Consider the following 17136-nt stretch of genomic DNA (forward strand, 5'->3'; position numbering starts at 1 on the left):
ATGTTTGTTTTCGTTTTATGCTGCCTATATTTACGTACTACAATCATGGTCCCATACTACAAAGAGAAATCCGCCATTATATATTTAAAAGGGCCCCGAGTAGAGAGAAAAGCCCAACACATTGCACATAAAAAGATCTATGTATTGTATATGGTACAGAAGGACCATCGCGTCCCGTTATATCCAAGGCATTAAAAGCCTTTTCCCCGACAACGAATCAAAGAAAGCCTCAAGCCCTCAAATGACGAACAAAAGGAGCAAAACCAAATAGCCCAACAAGCCCATCATACAAATGCCGCATGTTGTCCGACGGTATATCATCCACTGGACAATCAACGCAGTTTCCCTTCCGTCCAGCACACAAGAACCAAAATGTCGCCCTTAAGCCATCTACCAACTCAACGACTTGCGGCCCTTCGCCCTCCTCCGCAAAATGATCATCCGTCCTCCACGCGACCGCACCCGGGCCAAGAATCCGTGACGCCGTTTCTGCACCCGTCGCGAGGGATTGTAGGTCGCGCGCTTACCGGCCAGGGAGGCACTGGCGGAGAAAGAGCGGGTCTGTTGGGCGGATGGCGTGGCCGCGGAGGGGAGTTGTGTATTGCTTAGGGTCGGGAGTTGGGGACGGATGGTGGTGGTGAAGTTGGTCATGGGTCGGAGTGGTGAGGAGAGAGTGCTGAAAGGTGTTGTCGTTGTGGTTTTGGGGGTGAGGTATCTGGTATAGAGCTGTTAGTACAGCGGGCCTGTTCCGGAGACCAGGTGTATGGGACGTGGTTTGGGTGATCGTGTGTTATGGTAGCCCTATGCTTGTTACCTACCTCGACATGGACATCGGGGACGAGTACGTCCTTAGGGCGGAGGGCATGGCCCTGCACCGGAAGCAAAGCATTGTCGTAGACTGAGTGAGCCGTGAGCACCGAGAAGGGACCGCGTAGATTCAGATTCAGAAGAAGTAGGCGGAGGCAGATGGCGTGGGATCCGGAGAGGGATTGGCTGCTGGGGGTTGGGAGGGTAGAGGCCGCTTGGAGATCGATTGATGGGCGGAACGAAAATTGAACCTCCGGCGGAGAGAGCACGGACCACCTTTCCCATCCTAGAACTTTTTTTCTTTTTTGGGTCTTCTTCGATTTTGATATACACCTTAAGCTCTCGGTCTTGACATTTGCGAGTGCACGAACCATCTTTCTATATTTATTTCGTTTGCCAATTTACTACATACTAGACGGGCTGTTTCCAATTGCGCACAGTATACCACCATAAGGGGAGCAATTATAATACGCTATATCATAAATCGAAACATTCAAAACCGTCACAATGGCTACAGGCCCCTCGCCCCTCCCCCCAACGTTCATTCTCAACTCGAAGTCCATCTCCCAATCAGCGGCGCATGACTTTCTCGCTGCCTACATCGACCTCGCCGCTACAGACCCCGCATATCAACCCAACGCCGGAATCAGCGAGCATGGCCCCGTTTCGCGCACCACAGCTGCTGCGCCTAATCTTACGATACACAACTTGAAGCGCGTGAAGGCTGGCCTGGCGGGCGAGGTTTTAGGACGCGATTTGGCTCTCGCCAAGCTGGAAGAGGGAGATGCGCAGCAACAGCAGCAAGTGGGGACGAATGGGGATTGGGAGGATGCGAAAAAGTTCCAGGAGGGCGAGAATGGCGATGCGGTGCAGGACGAGAATGATGCGCAGGGGCCGATGGACGTAGACGATGTGGGACAGGATGCCGGTGTTCTTGATAAGGAGGAAAGGAAGCGGAAGAAGAAGGAGAGGAGATTGGCGGAGAAGAGGGCTAAAGCAAAGGCTGAGACCCAAGCCGAAGAGTAAATCCGAAGGCAAAGGGAAAGCAACCCAGTGAGAAAAAGAAAAAGTATTAAAAAAAGAGGCTGTTATGGGTCTATGATTGGAAGATTTTGTTGGCATCATTCTGCTATGGGCTTGATTCTGTTCGGTTGGGTATCAAAAGCTATGCATCTTGTATTTGGCGTACTAGAGGAGTTTCCTTTGTTTTATGACTTTTATTTTTTTCTGAATGATGGATTCCCACACTTCTACAAAAAAAACACCAACCCCATCCCACAGGACCGAATAACCGAAAATATCCAAAAGTCTGAACACTAACCGAGAACGCGAATAAAGATAGCAGCATCAGAATAGCTCAGAGCTCGCGGTCAGCAGCTTTAACTGGCTTCTCATCATCCTCCGCCTTATAATCAGTGACCTTTCCACCCTTCCAGCCGAGCGCCTTGAGTCGCTCCGAAAGGATCGGGTGAGAGTAGTGATAGCTGGCATACATCCAGTCAGCATCCATGGTGCTCAAGTTTTGGATCTGGAGCTTGAGGAGAGACGAGGCGAGCTTCTCGGAATAGCCAAGCTTCACAGCAAACGCATCTGGGGTGATTGTTAGCCCTTGGTCATGGCACAGTAACCTTACCACAGCAGAAGCAGGGAAACATACCAGCCTGGAATTCGAACTTGCGACTGAGGATGTTCATTAGAAGCTTGACAACGGCATCCATTGGCGCCAGAGCATCCGAAAACAGAAGGAATCCAATCATAATGGGCTGTTCGTTAATGAAACCGAAAGATTGGTACAACGACTTGTTGTTGACAAAGACCGAGAAAAGTGCAAAGATGTAGAACATGTGGAACTATAGCAGTCAGTCGGACTTGTCCCGCACGATCATCAAGCAGGCCAACATACCTGAGCGATACCGAACAGCTTGGTGGTGTGGCTGAGACTCCAATGGCCCAATTCATGGCTCAGAACAGCAACCACCTCTTCGGACTCACTCTTCTCAATCAAAGTATCGTAAATAACAATATGCTTTTTCCATGGCAGTCCATAGAAATAGGCGTTGCTGTGAGCACTCCGTTTGCTACCATCGATGACGTGAAGTTCCTGGAGAGGGAAGTTCAGCTTCTTGGCGAGGTTCTCAACGCCGGTCTTTAGGTCACCAGGTTCCAAAGGCGATAGCTTGTTGAACAATGGCAGGATCACAATCGGGTAAATGGTAATGGCAAAGACCTGGACGAAGATACCAAAAAGCCACAGGTAGTAGAAGAACGAGTTACCGGTCTTCTGGACGATCTTGAGCACCGCGCTAATGATAGGCGTTCCAAGCACAATACCGAGCATCTGACCCTTCAGCATATCCGTAACCCAGAGCTTGAGAGTCTGCTTATTGAAGCCGAATTTCTCTTCCAGAACAAAAGTGTTGTAGTACGAGATTGGCAGTGACAGAATAGTGCTAATCAGGTTGAATCCAAACAGAAACACGAGAGTTTGTGTGATTTCGCCCTGGAACCGAGAAGGGAAGTACTGTGCCAACAAGAGACCGCTAGCCCCCCACAGTTTGGGGAGGATATCACCGTAGATAAACGCAAGATTCTGAATTTGACCGTAGAGACCAGCAACGAAGCCGAACTTCGCTTTCGCGCGACCGTAAGACTGGAGATGCTGTTAGGTGTGACGCTCGGCCTGATGGATGATGAGCATACTTACTTGACTTTGATCGAAGACCTTCTGAGACACCTCATTCTCCAAAACCTGTGGAGGCTTTGTGCGCTGCAGGACCTTATATTGACGGAGAGACAGAAGACCTTCTAGGACAAATTGTCCCAAAGAGAATCCCACAAGGACATTCTTCCATGGGAAGAACGGGCGGTCGAGGAGACGCGCCAATTGCTATAATCGCCACGGTAAGCCAGATCAGCTATAGCTCTTTATCATAACTGGACAGGTGTCACCGCAAAGGCGTGGGGTTTCTTCAAGGGCATTTGAAGACAATGCACTTACCTCGAGTATATACATGTTGAAGCGAACCCAACGACAGCTTTGCCTCAATGTCAAGGAAGTGCTGTGCTGTGTTGTTTGTCAGGTTGATAGGAACATTCCAACCAAGTTGCGCTTTGAAGTATTGCGGGAGAATGGAGTGCCTTAGTCACCTGTTGTTGTTACTAGTTCATTACACAGTTTTAATACGGTGGAACCAAGAATGTATTCATTGTAAGTACAGTAACTATGTATGTCATTTACCTAATGTAGTTGCCTGTGAATACAATGATCAACAATACCGAGTTCAATCAATAAATTACTGCTACTAGATTTAGCATAGGAGGGCTGGTATAGATGAAGAGACCACCGAGGCCAGAGTTAGTATATCAAATGCTATACCCCCAGCGTGTTTACGTCTAAAACTACGAATTTGAATTTATTACTTTGATTGATCAACGAGAAGACGGGATCGAATGAGAGTAAGAGACTCCGTAGCCTGCCATCATGGCTATATAGGGCTGTTCTGGTACTATCCCTAGTATTCCCTTTAGGGGAAAATATCTCCCAATCCAATGCTACATAGGTAGAAATATGGATATAGTGTCTATTATGAAATTAACCATGAAATATACCGATTATAACCAGAGCAAGTATATGACAAGGCCTTCACATCGTCCCGACATTTAATCATCTACCCAATGCTTTACTTTTTCATTGCATTCGTCATCTCCCTATAAGTAGCCCCTACATAGGTTCATGCAAGTAGAAAGAATAAGAAATAAGTAATAAAAATGAACATAGAAAAATTTTTCCACTGAACAGCGTCATAACACACGTCAAAGAAGTAGTATTCTACTCCATCCGTAACAACTTATCCCCCAAATCTATCCATCCCCTGTTGGACTAAATGGGCTCTTGGTTCTTGGGATCCTTTGCATAGGCCGCGAACGCGGAAAATCCCAAGTGTTCTTCCCCTTGACACTCCTACCAAGAAGCATGGACGGCGATTGGTCCTCCCGCGTTCTCTATTCATGGGTAAAACCAGATGCCTTCATTCCTGTGGCAGATTCCCCATGAAGCTTGAACCCTTCAAGGCCTGTTATCTGAGGAACAGAGGAACCAGAAGTTTAGATTTTCCCCATTCCCCTTCCAGCTGGCTCAATCAGGTCAAGCTACATAAACACGCACATGATAGCTCGCTTAGTTCAGAATGGGTTCGAGGGTGTTACCACTATCACACAGTTAGATCTCTATCATCCAGGAAAGACGTATGATGGAACAGGAAGATTACTTACGCAACAATGTTTGCCCACCCGATCAGACGCCAGTGCTTGTCGATTCTGCGAGAAATGGCAATCTTCTCGCCAATTTCAGTACAAGCAGGGCTGGTCAAGCTCAGCTTGGCGGCATCGGCCTTGACGCCCACGACCTTAGCACCGGTGGCCGTAGAACCGATGTTGACCATCAGAACCTCGTTCTTGCTCAGCTTAGCAACCTTGGCCTGCTTGCCATCGGCGGTCTTGACACCCAACAACCGGCGCAGCAAGAAGTAGTTGACCTCCAGTTCGGTGTAAATGGCGGGCAGACGTCCGCGATGGCCCAAGACGAAACCGACAAGACGATCAGCACGGCACAGAGTAGGGTCCACACGGGTACCGACACCGATCAGACCACCAGGAACAGCGAACTTCAGGTCGTTGTGCTCAGCGAAGAGAGAAACAACCCGCGAGAAGATGGGGCGGCACTGAATCTTGCCGTTCTCGTCCTTGGTCACGAGACCGGGACGGATTTCCACCTCGTCGTTAAGCTTAAGCACACCAGTCAGAATGGAACCACCAGCAACACCACCCTTCAGCTCATCAATCTCGGCACCAGGCTTGTTCACATCGAATGAACGGATGACAATCATGTGTGGCGAAGCGGTGAAATCACGGACAGGGACAGGGATGTGGGAAACGAGGTATTCGTTGACAGCATCAATGTTGTACTTCAGCTGAGCGGAGATGGGGATAATAGGAGAGCCATCAGCAACAGTACCACGGATGAACTTCAAAATTGACTGATAATGCTGAAGAGCTCCTTCTTCCCTCATTAGGTCAACCTTATTTTGCAAAATGATAATATGGCTAAGCTTCATAATCTCGATAGCTGCCAAATGTTCCGACGTTTGGGGCTGGGGGCAAGTTTCGTTTCCGGCAATCAGAAGAAGAGCTGCGTCCATGACGGCGGCACCTGACAACATGGTACTCATCAGAATATCGTGACCGGGGCAGTCGACGAAGCTGAGGGGGGCAAAAACGTTAGCAAACGGCGCTGAATAGCAGTATAGTAGAGGGAGCCACCTACGAGACATGTCTCAACAGCCTATAACGACCTGTGCACCCATCTCTCTCACATGGAGGGTCAATTTCCTTCTCACTCTTGAAACTCTTGAAGCATGTTGGGCGAGGGCATTCGGGGTTGTCGCACTTGTAGATCTTGGCGTTGGCGTAACCCAGCTTAATTGTAATGTTTCGCTCCAACTCGTTCTTGAAACGAACAGTCTGAACCTCTGAGATAGCCTTGACCACCGTTGACTTTCCGTGAGCGACGTGTCCGATGGTACCAATGTTAATAGTGGCCTGGCGCGCAATGATTTCGGGCGACAGAGGGGTCAGGGTCGACAGGTCAAGGGTAGCGGGGTCTGGCTGTTCGGGCAACTCTGGCCGCTTGGGCTGAGAAACAGGGGGCACGCTCTTCATCGCAGACTTTAGAGGCTTCTCCTCTTGGTCGAGGGGCTCTTGTTCTTCAATATCATCATGACCGTTCGCATTCAGCATGGGGGATCCCGGCTGGGATTCATCATCGGAAAAATCGCCGTTGGCAGCCATGATTGCTATGTTAGACCCAAATACAGTAGCAGTTCGGAGGAAGGAGAAAAAGGGTAATGTGGGGTGAGTAGAAAACCGGCGAGGGTCGAGAGCGTGGTGATGGATGAAAATTGCAGCTTTGCGGGAACAGAGGCGATATGATAGCAGTTTGGGTCGGCCACTCAGTGGGGTTTGTTTCTTTTGTGCAGTGGAGTGAGTGCGTTGTAGGGCGGTGAAAGGCGTTCCCTTGGGCCTTTTTTTTTTTCTCGCTCTGAGTCACCGCCTCGCCAGTTGACTCAATTTTCAAATTGAGATCGAATGAGCGAGTGAATTTTATAGAACTGATTGGGGAACCTCTGCAATTGATTTTTATTTATTACTTCAGTTTCATTGAGTGGATCCTCCGCTTTAATTCTATCATTCACTTTGTCTATTCTTCTTTCCAGCCCGTGGTGGATGACACCACTTCACCATCTCCCGAGTCCCGAGAGACCTACGTAGAGGACTGTGTTTATAGTCAAGGAGAAGAAAAAGATAAAAGCGCGGTTGGAGGTGCTAGACAATCGTTTCTGACAAGCATTTGGTTTTCTTTTACATTCTTCTAGTCTAACAACAAATCGTAGGGTATACATGACAAACTGGAATAATCAACTGACATCCAAATGGTTAGGCATCGCTTTCTTCACTCTCAGACTCTTCTTCCTCGTCACTGTCTAAGCCTTCGAATTCCTCCTCGGAATCAAGAAGGCTCGAGGGGTCCTCCGAAGGCAGCATCACAAAGCCCTTAAGACAGGTAATCCGGTTTCCGGTTTCATAAGCATTCAAAAATTTACCCACCTGAGGGGTTTTTGAAGCTTTCTCGTCTTTGGTTTTACTGGTCTTTCCACTCTTTCCCTTGCCAGTGAGGTCTTCTCCAGGTACATACCATACGCGTATAACGCCTTCGCTATTGCCCGTGATCACCAAAAAACCGTCTTGGGGGCCTGCTGTTTCATCTTTCAGGCTTAGGACATCGAAATCTTTCACTCTCCCCGAGAAACCAGACGCTTTGCCACCAAGTTCAGCAACGGCTTCGGCGTAAGGGATAGGCGAATCATCATCCTCCTGTGGCTTTTGAACTTTTTTGGTGGAGTAGAAGATAACTCTGCCATCTTCTGTTGAGACAGCGAGTAGTTCGTCACCATCCTCAGCAGATGGGTCTTTGTTGATATACTTCATTTGATGGATCTTGCTCCGGGGGTTCGGGAATATCCTGCAGATTGGGGTCGAGTCCTGTGAACGTGGTTAGACTCTTGCATCATAGACCGAAAGGTAGAAAAATCACTCACAATTCCGAAGACAACAGCTCCCCACTCAAATGCAACGGCAAATTCCTCGCCCTTAGTGTCCCAGACAATCTTCCTTCCCTCACCAGTACTCCACTTGCCTTCTTTAACTGCCTGTAGAATCTCTCTACTGAAGTTCAACACACCAGCCTTCTTACCGGTAACCAGGTTCCAAAGCCTCATACATTTCTCACCCTTCCCCACGCTAAGCATCAGTTTCATACTAGGATGCACGGCGAAGTCATTGACACCAGACGGCGATCCTCCCGGAGGAGCTGTGTCTCCGCTGGGTCTCCCTTGAACTTTCGGGCGGGGAGCTTTAATGGTAGATACAACGGCAAAGTCGCGAGTCCGGGTGACGGAGATAGTATTGTCCTCTGAAGCAGCCAAAAGCTTCGAACGCGATGGGAAATGCAGAGCAGATATACTCGAAGAGTGGTGTAGCAATGTGCCCAGTTCTCGATTCTTCGGATTCTCGAGGATTTTGTTACCCGCGAGAGTCGGGATAGAGGGATACTGCTCATTTACCTCAAGAGGCGCGGCCGACAAAGAATAAAGTTTGATAGTCTCATCTGTTGCGCCGCTCGCCAGAATGACTTTTGGTGATTCCTCGGTCGAATCTGCATTTGGTCGAGGAGACAAGGCGAGGCAGCGGATAGCGGATGCATGAGCCTCAAACAAGAAGGTATCAACGAACTGTACTGCGGATGATTGAGCGGAAGGCTCCTTCTCATCACTGGATGAGAAACAAGACGGGGGAATGGCAGCAGTGAAACCATGCAGCACCCGTTCATATGATCCAGTGATTATTTGCACAGTGACGGCCGGTAAATCAACAGAGGATGAGCGAGTCTCATGACTGATAGTTGATTTGACAACCTTTGATGGTTGTTGGCTCGAGACTTGAGCATCCTTGGTTGCTTCTTCTCTCTTGCGCTTGGCCATGATCTGGAATCCTAAAGATGATTGTTGGTTGATGTTTCACCAATGACAAATGATTTTTTCAAGATGTAGATATGCAAGCCGTACAAAAAAAGCGGGCAACTTTTTTTCTGCCAGACATTATCGGATGCATTAGGCGGTATGTAAACTAGGAGGATCATGCCTGAGGTGCCGAGATACTAAATGCGGCAATGATGGGTGAATGCCCGTAGGGTGCCTTAGGGAAGGAAATTCCAAAGGGCAAAGGGGGAAATAGAGGGAAGAGAAAGAGTAGAAAAATAAGAGATTTATGATGTTTTCTTATTTTCATTTCAGTACTTTCATCATTGTTACTACTTTCATTTCATTTTATTTTATTTTTATTTTTTTTGTTACAGCAAAAGGTCAACATAAGTCGGCTAGTTGAAGGCAAGGGGAGACGAGGCATGCCTCAGGCTACAGCGAATGTGTTTTCTTTCAAACTGGGTAGCATACCAGACTTGGGGGAAGGACTTGGGCCCCTTCTTTTTCGCTCGATAACAATACCATACCTACTACTAGTACTTACCAGTGATCACTTTTGCGCGCGCTGTCCTGTTCCCGGAACCACACGCTCACTTTACTTACACTCCCTCTCTGCTCCCCCAACCAACCAACCAAAAACTCCCTCCATACTATCCGTGCAAAAGTCTCATCACTACTAACACCCCCAAAAATCCCTTCAAGTCTAATCTTTGCGCGTCTTGATACTCTGCATCCCATAACAACACAACCACGTCCTTTCCATCATTTCTGAGCGATTTTTTCCACCTGGATGACTTCGCTCAACCCACTCCTTTTTAATTTAGCGCGTTAATCGGATGCTGTGTTCCCGAAATAGACTCGATGCTCCGCGAAGAGCTCCTTCGGTCTAAGAACGATGAGATCGCGTAAGTAATTATTATCTCCCAGCGATCCATTCTATTCTACTGGCTCATGCGATATCGAATTATCGCTCACTTTTAATTTTCAGACGTTGTTTGTTGTCGCGGAAGCGCAAACTGAGCGAGCTCTACTTTGCGACCGTAGGCTTCGCGGGCGCGACTGAGAACCCGTCCGCGGACTCGCTATACCATCAGAAAGAACAGGCGTTCCTCGACGCCAACGATCTTTCCAAGTAAGTCTTACAACCACTATTCCCTCCAAATATCTTTTAATTATTTATTTGTTTATTTTCCCTTTAATATTGTCTTTCGATTCTTATGTGGGTTTTCTTTATTGTATTTTATTTATAATCTTTCTTTCTTTTCTCACATCAGTGTGCTCGATCACATGTAATACTATATACTTCAATTGGTCGCAATTGCTGATCGACTTCTGAAGAGGTCGCTATTTTGATGAAGCTACTCTTCCACCCTTACCTAATTATGCAGAGATTCTATCGCGCAAGTACCAGGAAGCTGTGCAGTCACGTCCAGAACCATCGAAAGCTTCCAATGCCATTCCTATCAGTCCTCCGGCGGGTGTAGAAGCTAGTGTTTCTCAGGCTGCTTCTGATGTCGGTAAACAAACATCATCGCCCCGGCCGCTACCGGAACAGAAACCTCCTGGCACCGTACTACAACAGCAGCAGCAACAAGAAGCCCAAGTCCCTACTCAGCCTGCGCCTGGCGTCACTCCCGAAGGCCTGCCAGGTCTCGATGCATCCACCCCAGTCGCTGCACTAACCGAATCGCCAGCCCCTGAGCAAAAAATAATCTCTGTGGTGCCAGGAACGCCCAAGAGCAACCAAGGCCATGATTCTACAGAAGTTAGTGTCTCACCGAGCCTGGCCAAGCCGACACCAACTGCTGGGGTTCCTTCCGGGCCCGCTGAAGTGTCGTCTGGCCAAAAGAAACCTGATGAACGACCGTCTCTCGTGCTCAGTCGAGTGGCTCATCGCAATGAACAACCTCTTTCTCCCGTGTCTTCTGCCGGTCCTTATTCCAACAATACTCCTGTCCCGGTTGCTGTATCACCAGAGACGAGCCCTGCCGAGGAGGGAACTAGGCCCACCGATAAGATTGCACCGAGCCCTAAGCCTGAGGAACCTACACAAGTAGCTCCAATCCTGGTCCCATCCACGCCAGATGAGCAGCTTCGACTAGAAGAGGCGCAATCGCTCCGCCAAAGCTCGCTGGCCGCAAAGAAAACCATCGGGGATAGTGGTACCGATGAGCCTTCGACGAATGAAGTGCTCCAGGAGAGCGTTGCGGCACCGACAGGTGTTCAAGATTCGCTGAAAGAGGAAAAAGTTTCGGTAGATATACCCCTAGTGCCGGTATCAAAAAGGCCTGATGGAGTGGTCGAATCCACAGAGGATAACGAGGTACCTGCGTCATATCAAGTTGAACAGGTCCAACCTTCGAATGCGGTAGAACCTAAAGCACTGACTCCAGCAACTTCGGCACCGAAAAAGGGCACGCAAACTGTTTCTGGGCCAGTACAGCCCGAAAGAATGACAACCAGAGTCTCTTCCGGCGCTATTCGGCATAAATCTGTTTCTGAAATCCTAGGCGAAGCCCCAAAACCGGCAGTGGCCCAACCCGATAAAACTTCTGCTACCGAGAAACCCGCAGAGACGACACGAGCTGTATCCAAGGCTTCCAGTGACTCGGCAGCAAGACTAAGCTTCAAGGACAGGAAGGCACGGGAAAGAGAGAGGAGCAAGCTCTCTACAGTTGTTTTTCCAAAACAGCAGCAGCAGCAACAATTGCAAGACCAAGCCGACTCCATGGATCTTGTCCGCCAGCATACAGGTGACCTAGCGAAGTTGAATGAGGAAAGGGATTATCTCTTCACCTTGTTCCAGAGTAAGGCTTATAGCCCCCCTCGAGGGACAAGCCTCAGTACTCTCCTTGCCTCTGCTCATAAAACCTTAACCACCGCAAATCATCACCTTGAATATCAAGAACAGATGGATTGTCGCACCCTTCGCCGCATCTATCAGCTTCAAAATGCAAACCGGTGGCCATTGCGCCAAATGAAGCGCTCATTAGAGCCTCCGCGTCAAGGGACGCACTGGGATGTTCTTCTGGATCACATAAAATGGATGCGCACTGATTTTCGCGAAGAAAGGAAATGGAAGATCGCAGCGGCAAAAAGTTGCGCAGATTGGTGCGCCGAGTATGTCAACAGCCAGCCAGAACACAGGTCGTTGCTTCGTGTGCATGCTAGGACTCCAGTCAAATTAGAGAAGAAGGTCGAACCTGACACTAACATGATGTCGCCGCCAGAGGAGATCGGAGATGAAATGCTGGGAATGTCTCACCCGACTCCAGACCTAGTACCTTCAACAGAAGAAGACTCAGTTAGCGAAGGCTATAATGACGAACCGCGTCATGATTTACATGATACGGTTGCTCCTGCAGCAATATTCTCCCTTAGTTCAGATGAATTCACATTCTCGCTAGATATGACGCCGGCAGCTCAAAAGCTTCTGGATGAACTGCCAGTCTACTCTCCAGTTGGGATTACCCCAGAAACCAATCTACCGACATTCAAAGAACCTCCGGATGCTGTGTGGAAGACTGAGATTCTACCAGTCTCAAAGTATGCTTCTGGGAAGATAGCATTCCTTGACGATGGACCGCCACGAAAACGTAGTCGTTATGATTATTCGCAGTACCAATCCGATCCAGAGCAAGGGATGTTGGACCTGCCTCCAGAGCAGACAAATGTTGCCCTCTTCCGACCTGAGAACAAACACATACGTGATCGTATTCACCCGGGACATACCTTTAGGCCTCCAACTGAATACCCTATGCCTTCTGTTGGCTTCTTTGAGTCCCGTCAGTCATCTCAGTGGACATACGCAGAGGATGATGAACTGCGCCGTCTTGTAAAGGAGTACTCTTACAACTGGTCTTTGATTTCCAGCTGTTTAACTCCTTCGTCACAATTCACCTCTGGAGCGGAGAGGCGAACTCCTTGGGAATGCTTTGAACGCTGGATTGGTCTGGAGGGGCTACCTGCCGATATGTCGAAGACACAATACTTCAGGGCTTACCATCAAAGGCTGGAGACAGCACAGCGTACTGTTCTAGCGCAGCAGCAAGCAGCCCAGCAACAGCAGCAACAGCAACAACAGCAGCAAGGCAATAACAACCCACAGTCATTACCCCCAGTCCGTAGGCGAACCACGCAGCCTGTCCGGGTTGACCGGAGACGGTCCTCGAAGCATTTGGCTTTGCTCGATGCCATGCGCAAGTTGGCTAAGAAGCGGGAGACAATGCTTCAAAAGCAACAACACGGTATGGAATCATGAGGTTGACAATCTAATATGCGCCATACTAACGCTTTCTCAGCTTCTCAACTAGCATCATTGAGAAAAGTCAACGAAGCAAACCAGCCAAAGCCCCCTATTTCGACGCCTGCCGAATTTAGTCGACTCAAGTACGAGCGAGAGCTAAAACTGCAGGAGAGGCAGGAACAATACCGGCAGCAGATGATAGCCACACAGAGGGTAAGTTTTTAAACCCATGCACGAAATGCGGGTTTATTGCTAACAGGATTTTAAAAGGCGAACTTGGCGGCTCAGCGTGCTGGGCAAATGCCTAACCAGCAGCCAATGATGAATGCTCCTGGTCGAACTCCAAATGCTATGCCTCAAAACCCTGGAACTCCCTCTATGCCCACCAATACTCCAAATGGGATGCCTAACGGGCTACCGAATGGAATACCGAATGGAATACCGCCTGGCGTTGGTGCCAACCAGGGACGGCCCCATATGCAAGCAATGCCTGGTAGCGGACCTGTGAATAGCCCCATGCCCCCTAATCCCATGGCCATGAAAATGATGCCACAGTCCGGAATGCAACAGACAACTACCACCCGACCTGGAATGCCAATGCAAACCACCCCAGACAACACTCGGGTCATTCGGGAAGCCAACCGTCTCCAAGAGCAACAACGGCTTTTACAATCTAGGCAGCAACAGCAAAACCCGCAACCTCAACCACAGCAACCCCAGCAGCAGTTTCACAATCAGCAGCAGTTTGTGGGCCAGGGTTCTCATTCCCCGAATATGAATGTACCCAATGTTAATGGGACACCGAACAATCCCGCCATGATGACAGCTCTCCAGGCTGGGGGTGGCATGCAAAGCCCATCTTTTCACAACGCTACTCCTCAAGGAGTCTCTACCCCATCACCCCGCATGGGACAGCCCAATCTGTTGTCGAGTGGAGTTGTACCGACCATTAGCAGCTTGCAAAATCAAATTCAGAGAACGCATCCGGGCATGCCCGCAGAGCAGGTGAATAAGTTGGCCACCGAACGATTGCATCAGTACCAGCAGCAGAGAATGTCTCAGGTGGCCATAAATGCAGCTGCTGGGAATATTGGAGCCGCCCAGGCCAATTATCCGATGTCGCAAGATGGAAACTTTCAATCTCCTCAGAACGGCATGAATGGTGGCCCCGGGATACAGATGCCTCAAACGCAAGGGTACTCGCCTATGATGCGGGTTCCTCAAACTGCTCAACAGAATCGAGTGGGTGTTGGAAACTCGCCGGCCATGAATGGGGCTGTCCCTCAACCGAGTCGCAGCGCAACACCGCAGACTCAACGTAGTGGCAGTGCCCAGGGTGGTCCCATACCAACTTCGAACAAGAGCCCAAACCCTCCACAAGCTCAAACCGCTAGCAGCTAAGCTCCTTAGGCTTCAGAAGCACTGGTGATAAGCTGATCTGATCTACTACACTTGTCCCTTTAATCTTCGTTTGTAAATATTTCTGACCTCTATCTCTTTATTGATTCCCCATATCCTCCGGCCTATGTCTCTACCTTTTAGCCTTTCTAACAACCGCGTGCAATATTATGCTACCTTCCATACCCCTTCATTTCGCCTCTGTTTCATCACTCCTGCCTTTTAACCACCTTTGACTTCCAAGCCCCGCGTCACGTTCCCCCAAACTCTTACACACCTCCTAGATTCTAGCATTGACTTTGGTATCATGCATTGGCATACGATTCACGATTGGCTGGAACCATATCCAAGCCACGATTCTGCTTCGTACCCTGTTTCCCCCCTCCCCATTTTGTACTACATGTATTGATAAGACGGATACGAAAGTACACATACGTACTTGGACAGTTGGTTGGCATGGGTGAAATACAATATCTAGAAAAGACATCAATGACTATGAGTGTACGACTAGCTTTATCTCACTTCCACGATATCTTCCATCCATAGAAAATCCGTTCATAGAGCACCTGATCTCTGAAACGGGAGCTTCAAAGCTAAGCGCGCGCTTAAAAAGTGGCATCGCCACCCATACCGCTTTTCTTCATAAATGCGACCTCTCCACGGTCCAAGCTGAAACATTAAATAATCTTCGTCGCTGAAGATTCAAGTCACGATTTGCGCCTTATTTGGTATGGGTTTGTGTCATTTTACTTGATTGTTGCGATCAAAATCAGGACTCAAAGCAATGTCTTCACACCCGCCGCGAGACAGCCACGAGCGGTCGCAAGGCTCGTCGAAGCCTTTCTCACTATCGCTGGGCGGAGGATCATCAGCTTCAAAAGGACAGACCAAGAAAACCTCATTCAACCTCCAAGGATCTACTCGGGGGACCGACGCCCCCAGCCGAACGCTTGCGCGCCGACCTCATCATCTCCATGACGAGGATGAATCCGACGAAGAAAGAGCGCCAGTGCACGAAGCTGTCACAGAATTCGATACAGAAACAGGAACCGCCGTATCTGCAGATAAAAAGGATGAAAAGCGCGAGCTAGTTATACCGGTCGCGAGCAACAATAATTGGCGGAATCGGCCCGGCGTCAGCCAGAAACCTAAGGGAAAGAACCTGCTCCCGAAGGAGGTCCAAGCGATACAGGAAGCTGCTAAGAGAGGCGAGGTCGCTGGGGAGAATACAGAGACGGATAGCCCGAGCATGGCTTACGGTCTCAGTTTTGCGCAGCAGCGGAGTACGGAGCAGCATGCTGAGGATGAAGCGAGCGATAAGCCGATGGAAGATGCAGAGCCTGTTAATGAGGAAAAGCAGAAGCCGCTTACACAAGATGAAATTGCGCTTCGTGCGCTTATCCGTGAGAGTAAAGGCGAGACGGAGGGACGGTCGGACCTTGTCATTGAGTCTAGACCGGTGGACGAGGAAGATGGGAGTGGGGGACGCTACGATGAGACCACCTCATTCCAGGCTGATATTGCTTCTCGGCCCGAGTCAGCGACACTGGATCAGTATAATGCGATACCTGTAGAAGAGTTTGGTGCCGCTTTACTTCGAGGAATGGGCTGGAAAGAAGGCCAGGCTGTTGGAAAGGGGAAATACGGCTCCTCCGCTGTTCTTGATAAACCTCGGATTCCTGAGCGTCGGCCGGGCTTTCTGGGTATCGGGGCGAAGGACGCATCGGGAGGCAAGGGGGCAGAGGCAGAGCTTGGTGCCTGGGGAAAGGCTGCAATGCGCAAAGGAGCTAGGAAAAACGGCAAAGAAGGCGAGACCAACACAGAGGGTGTTTATATGCCGGTTATGATGCGGAATAAGAAGACGGGCGAGTCCATAACGGAGGAGGAACTTGCAGTTTTGCAGAAAGAGGCGAAGTCAAAAAGAGATGACGATGAATGGAAGGAACGAAGGGATCGCAATCTTGAAAGGAGTGAACGTGACAAAGACCGGGATAGGGATTACCGGCGCCGTGATTACGAACGAGACGATGATGATCGTTATGACAGGCGGAAAACGGGGTCCTCCCAGAGAGACAGGAGTCATTCGAGACGACGAAGATATGACGATGACGATGGCAACAGTAGGGAGGACCGGTCCTATCGCGATAGAGATCGTGACCGCGAACGTCGCCGCGAGCGCGATCGCAGCCGTGAGCGGGAGAAAGATAGAGAAAGGAGCCGTAGGTACCGGGATGGTGATCGCTATAGCTCTAGCAGACACTCGTCCAATACATCAAGCAGACATGGCCGAGATCGTGACCGGGATCGAGACAGTGACCGTGATTCTTACCGGAGACGGAGGCATGATGACAGGTGATACTCGTGGTCTGTGATCCTGTCGATACCCTCATTTATAGACATGTTAAGATACAAATGTACTGGATACCTTGCTTGATATCACCACCACTGGCATTGCGGCGTAGAGTGATATGAAATTCTATCCCAATGGTTCGTCTCCGATGCCAAGTACCAATGATCATGGTATGATGTAGCATCCTTGTGCCTAGTTAATGTAGAGGGAAGGGAGTAGCAACTGAACCTAAAAGATGG

The 17136-nt window shown here is 49.3% G+C and overlaps 7 protein-coding genes across 7 annotated transcripts; 3 read left to right on the forward strand and 4 right to left on the reverse strand.

Annotated features, from left to right (window-relative positions):
* Positions 1-104: 104 nt before the first annotated feature.
* Positions 105-1010, reverse strand: BDV38DRAFT_248326 (mitochondrial 54S ribosomal protein bL34m). The gene is made up of 2 exons (XM_032054718.1): positions 819-1010; positions 105-715 (listed from the first exon to the last, which is right to left on the reverse strand). The coding sequence occupies exons 1-2, from the start codon at positions 887-889 to the stop codon at positions 391-393; spliced, it is 396 nt and encodes a 131-aa protein (XP_031912877.1). The 5' UTR covers positions 890-1010; the 3' UTR covers positions 105-390.
* A 146-nt stretch (positions 1011-1156) lies between these two features.
* On the forward strand, positions 1157-1998 carry BDV38DRAFT_101747 (uncharacterized protein). Its single transcript, XM_032050851.1, has one exon. The coding sequence runs from the start codon at positions 1315-1317 to the stop codon at positions 1831-1833; it is 519 nt and encodes a 172-aa protein (XP_031912878.1). The 5' UTR covers positions 1157-1314; the 3' UTR covers positions 1834-1998.
* Positions 1999-2164: 166 nt separating this feature from the next.
* BDV38DRAFT_283494 (zinc metalloprotease) lies at positions 2165-3820 on the reverse strand (the record flags this gene model as incomplete). The annotated part of the gene is made up of 5 exons (XM_032060048.1): positions 2165-2397; positions 2465-2657; positions 2711-3457; positions 3512-3694; positions 3806-3820. The coding sequence occupies 5 exons, from the start codon at positions 3818-3820 to the stop codon at positions 2165-2167; spliced, it is 1371 nt and encodes a 456-aa protein (XP_031912879.1).
* Positions 3821-4900: 1080 nt separating this feature from the next.
* BDV38DRAFT_101772 (translation initiation factor eIF2 subunit gamma) lies at positions 4901-6734 on the reverse strand. Its single transcript, XM_032050852.1, has 3 exons — positions 6131-6734; positions 5080-6066; positions 4901-5015 (listed from the first exon to the last, which is right to left on the reverse strand). Exons 1-3 carry the CDS (start codon positions 6652-6654, stop codon positions 4985-4987), a joined length of 1542 nt encoding a protein of 513 aa, XP_031912880.1. The 5' UTR covers positions 6655-6734; the 3' UTR covers positions 4901-4984.
* A 211-nt stretch (positions 6735-6945) lies between these two features.
* Positions 6946-9118, reverse strand: BDV38DRAFT_101791 (putative 60S ribosome biogenesis protein Mak11). Its single transcript, XM_032050853.1, has 2 exons — positions 7962-9118; positions 6946-7905 (listed from the first exon to the last, which is right to left on the reverse strand). Exons 1-2 carry the CDS (start codon positions 8901-8903, stop codon positions 7300-7302), a joined length of 1548 nt encoding a protein of 515 aa, XP_031912881.1. The 5' UTR covers positions 8904-9118; the 3' UTR covers positions 6946-7299.
* Positions 9119-9452: 334 nt separating this feature from the next.
* On the forward strand, positions 9453-15228 carry eaf1 (MYB and HSA domain protein). Its single transcript, XM_032054719.1, has 5 exons — positions 9453-9808; positions 9892-10035; positions 10242-13150; positions 13205-13362; positions 13420-15228. The coding sequence occupies exons 1-5, from the start codon at positions 9765-9767 to the stop codon at positions 14548-14550; spliced, it is 4386 nt and encodes a 1461-aa protein (XP_031912882.1). The 5' UTR covers positions 9453-9764; the 3' UTR covers positions 14551-15228.
* Positions 15229-17131, forward strand: spp2 (spliceosome ATPase-activating subunit SPP2). Its single transcript, XM_032054720.1, has one exon. It carries the CDS (start codon positions 15332-15334, stop codon positions 16901-16903), a length of 1572 nt encoding a protein of 523 aa, XP_031912883.1. The 5' UTR covers positions 15229-15331; the 3' UTR covers positions 16904-17131.
* Positions 17132-17136: the final 5 nt, after the last annotated feature.

This window comes from Aspergillus pseudotamarii (genome assembly GCF_009193445.1).
Source record: "Aspergillus pseudotamarii strain CBS 117625 unplaced genomic scaffold BDV38scaffold_31, whole genome shotgun sequence".
In the NCBI taxonomy this organism is placed as follows: domain Eukaryota; kingdom Fungi; phylum Ascomycota; class Eurotiomycetes; order Eurotiales; family Aspergillaceae; genus Aspergillus; species Aspergillus pseudotamarii.

What these genes read in the sequence shown, in the direction of transcription:
- eaf1 (XM_032054719.1), top strand. Translation starts at nt 9,765, where the DNA reads ATGCTCCGCGAAGAGCTCCTTCGGTCTAAGAACGATGAGATCGC. An exon ending in TCTAAGAACGATGAGATCGC is followed by an intron (nt 9,809 to 9,891) that starts GTAAGTAATTAT and finishes TTTAATTTTCAG; the next exon opens with ACGTTGTTTGTTGTCGCGGA. An exon ending in GCTTCAAAAGCAACAACACG is followed by an intron (nt 13,151 to 13,204) that starts GTATGGAATCAT and finishes ACGCTTTCTCAG; the next exon opens with CTTCTCAACTAGCATCATTG.
- BDV38DRAFT_248326 (XM_032054718.1), bottom strand. Translation starts at nt 889, where the DNA reads ATGCTTTGCTTCCGGTGCAGGGCCATGCCCTCCGCCCTAAGGACGTAC. An exon ending in TCCCCGATGTCCATGTCGAG is followed by an intron (nt 716 to 818) that starts GTAGGTAACAAG and finishes GCTCTATACCAG; the next exon opens with ATACCTCACCCCCAAAACCA.
- BDV38DRAFT_101772 (XM_032050852.1), bottom strand. Translation starts at nt 6,654, where the DNA reads ATGGCTGCCAACGGCGATTTTTCCGATGATGAATCCCAGCCGGGATCC. An exon ending in AGGCTGTTGAGACATGTCTC is followed by an intron (nt 6,067 to 6,130) that starts GTAGGTGGCTCC and finishes TGCCCCCCTCAG; the next exon opens with CTTCGTCGACTGCCCCGGTC. An exon ending in GGGTGGGCAAACATTGTTGC is followed by an intron (nt 5,016 to 5,079) that starts GTAAGTAATCTT and finishes ACTGTGTGATAG; the next exon opens with TGGTAACACCCTCGAACCCA.
- BDV38DRAFT_101791 (XM_032050853.1), bottom strand. Translation starts at nt 8,903, where the DNA reads ATGGCCAAGCGCAAGAGAGAAGAAGCAACCAAGGATGCTCAAGTCTCG. An exon ending in GAGCTGTTGTCTTCGGAATT is followed by an intron (nt 7,906 to 7,961) that starts GTGAGTGATTTT and finishes CCACGTTCACAG; the next exon opens with GACTCGACCCCAATCTGCAG.
- spp2 (XM_032054720.1), top strand. Translation starts at nt 15,332, where the DNA reads ATGTCTTCACACCCGCCGCGAGACAGCCACGAGCGGTCGCAAGGCTCG.
- BDV38DRAFT_101747 (XM_032050851.1), top strand. Translation starts at nt 1,315, where the DNA reads ATGGCTACAGGCCCCTCGCCCCTCCCCCCAACGTTCATTCTCAACTCG.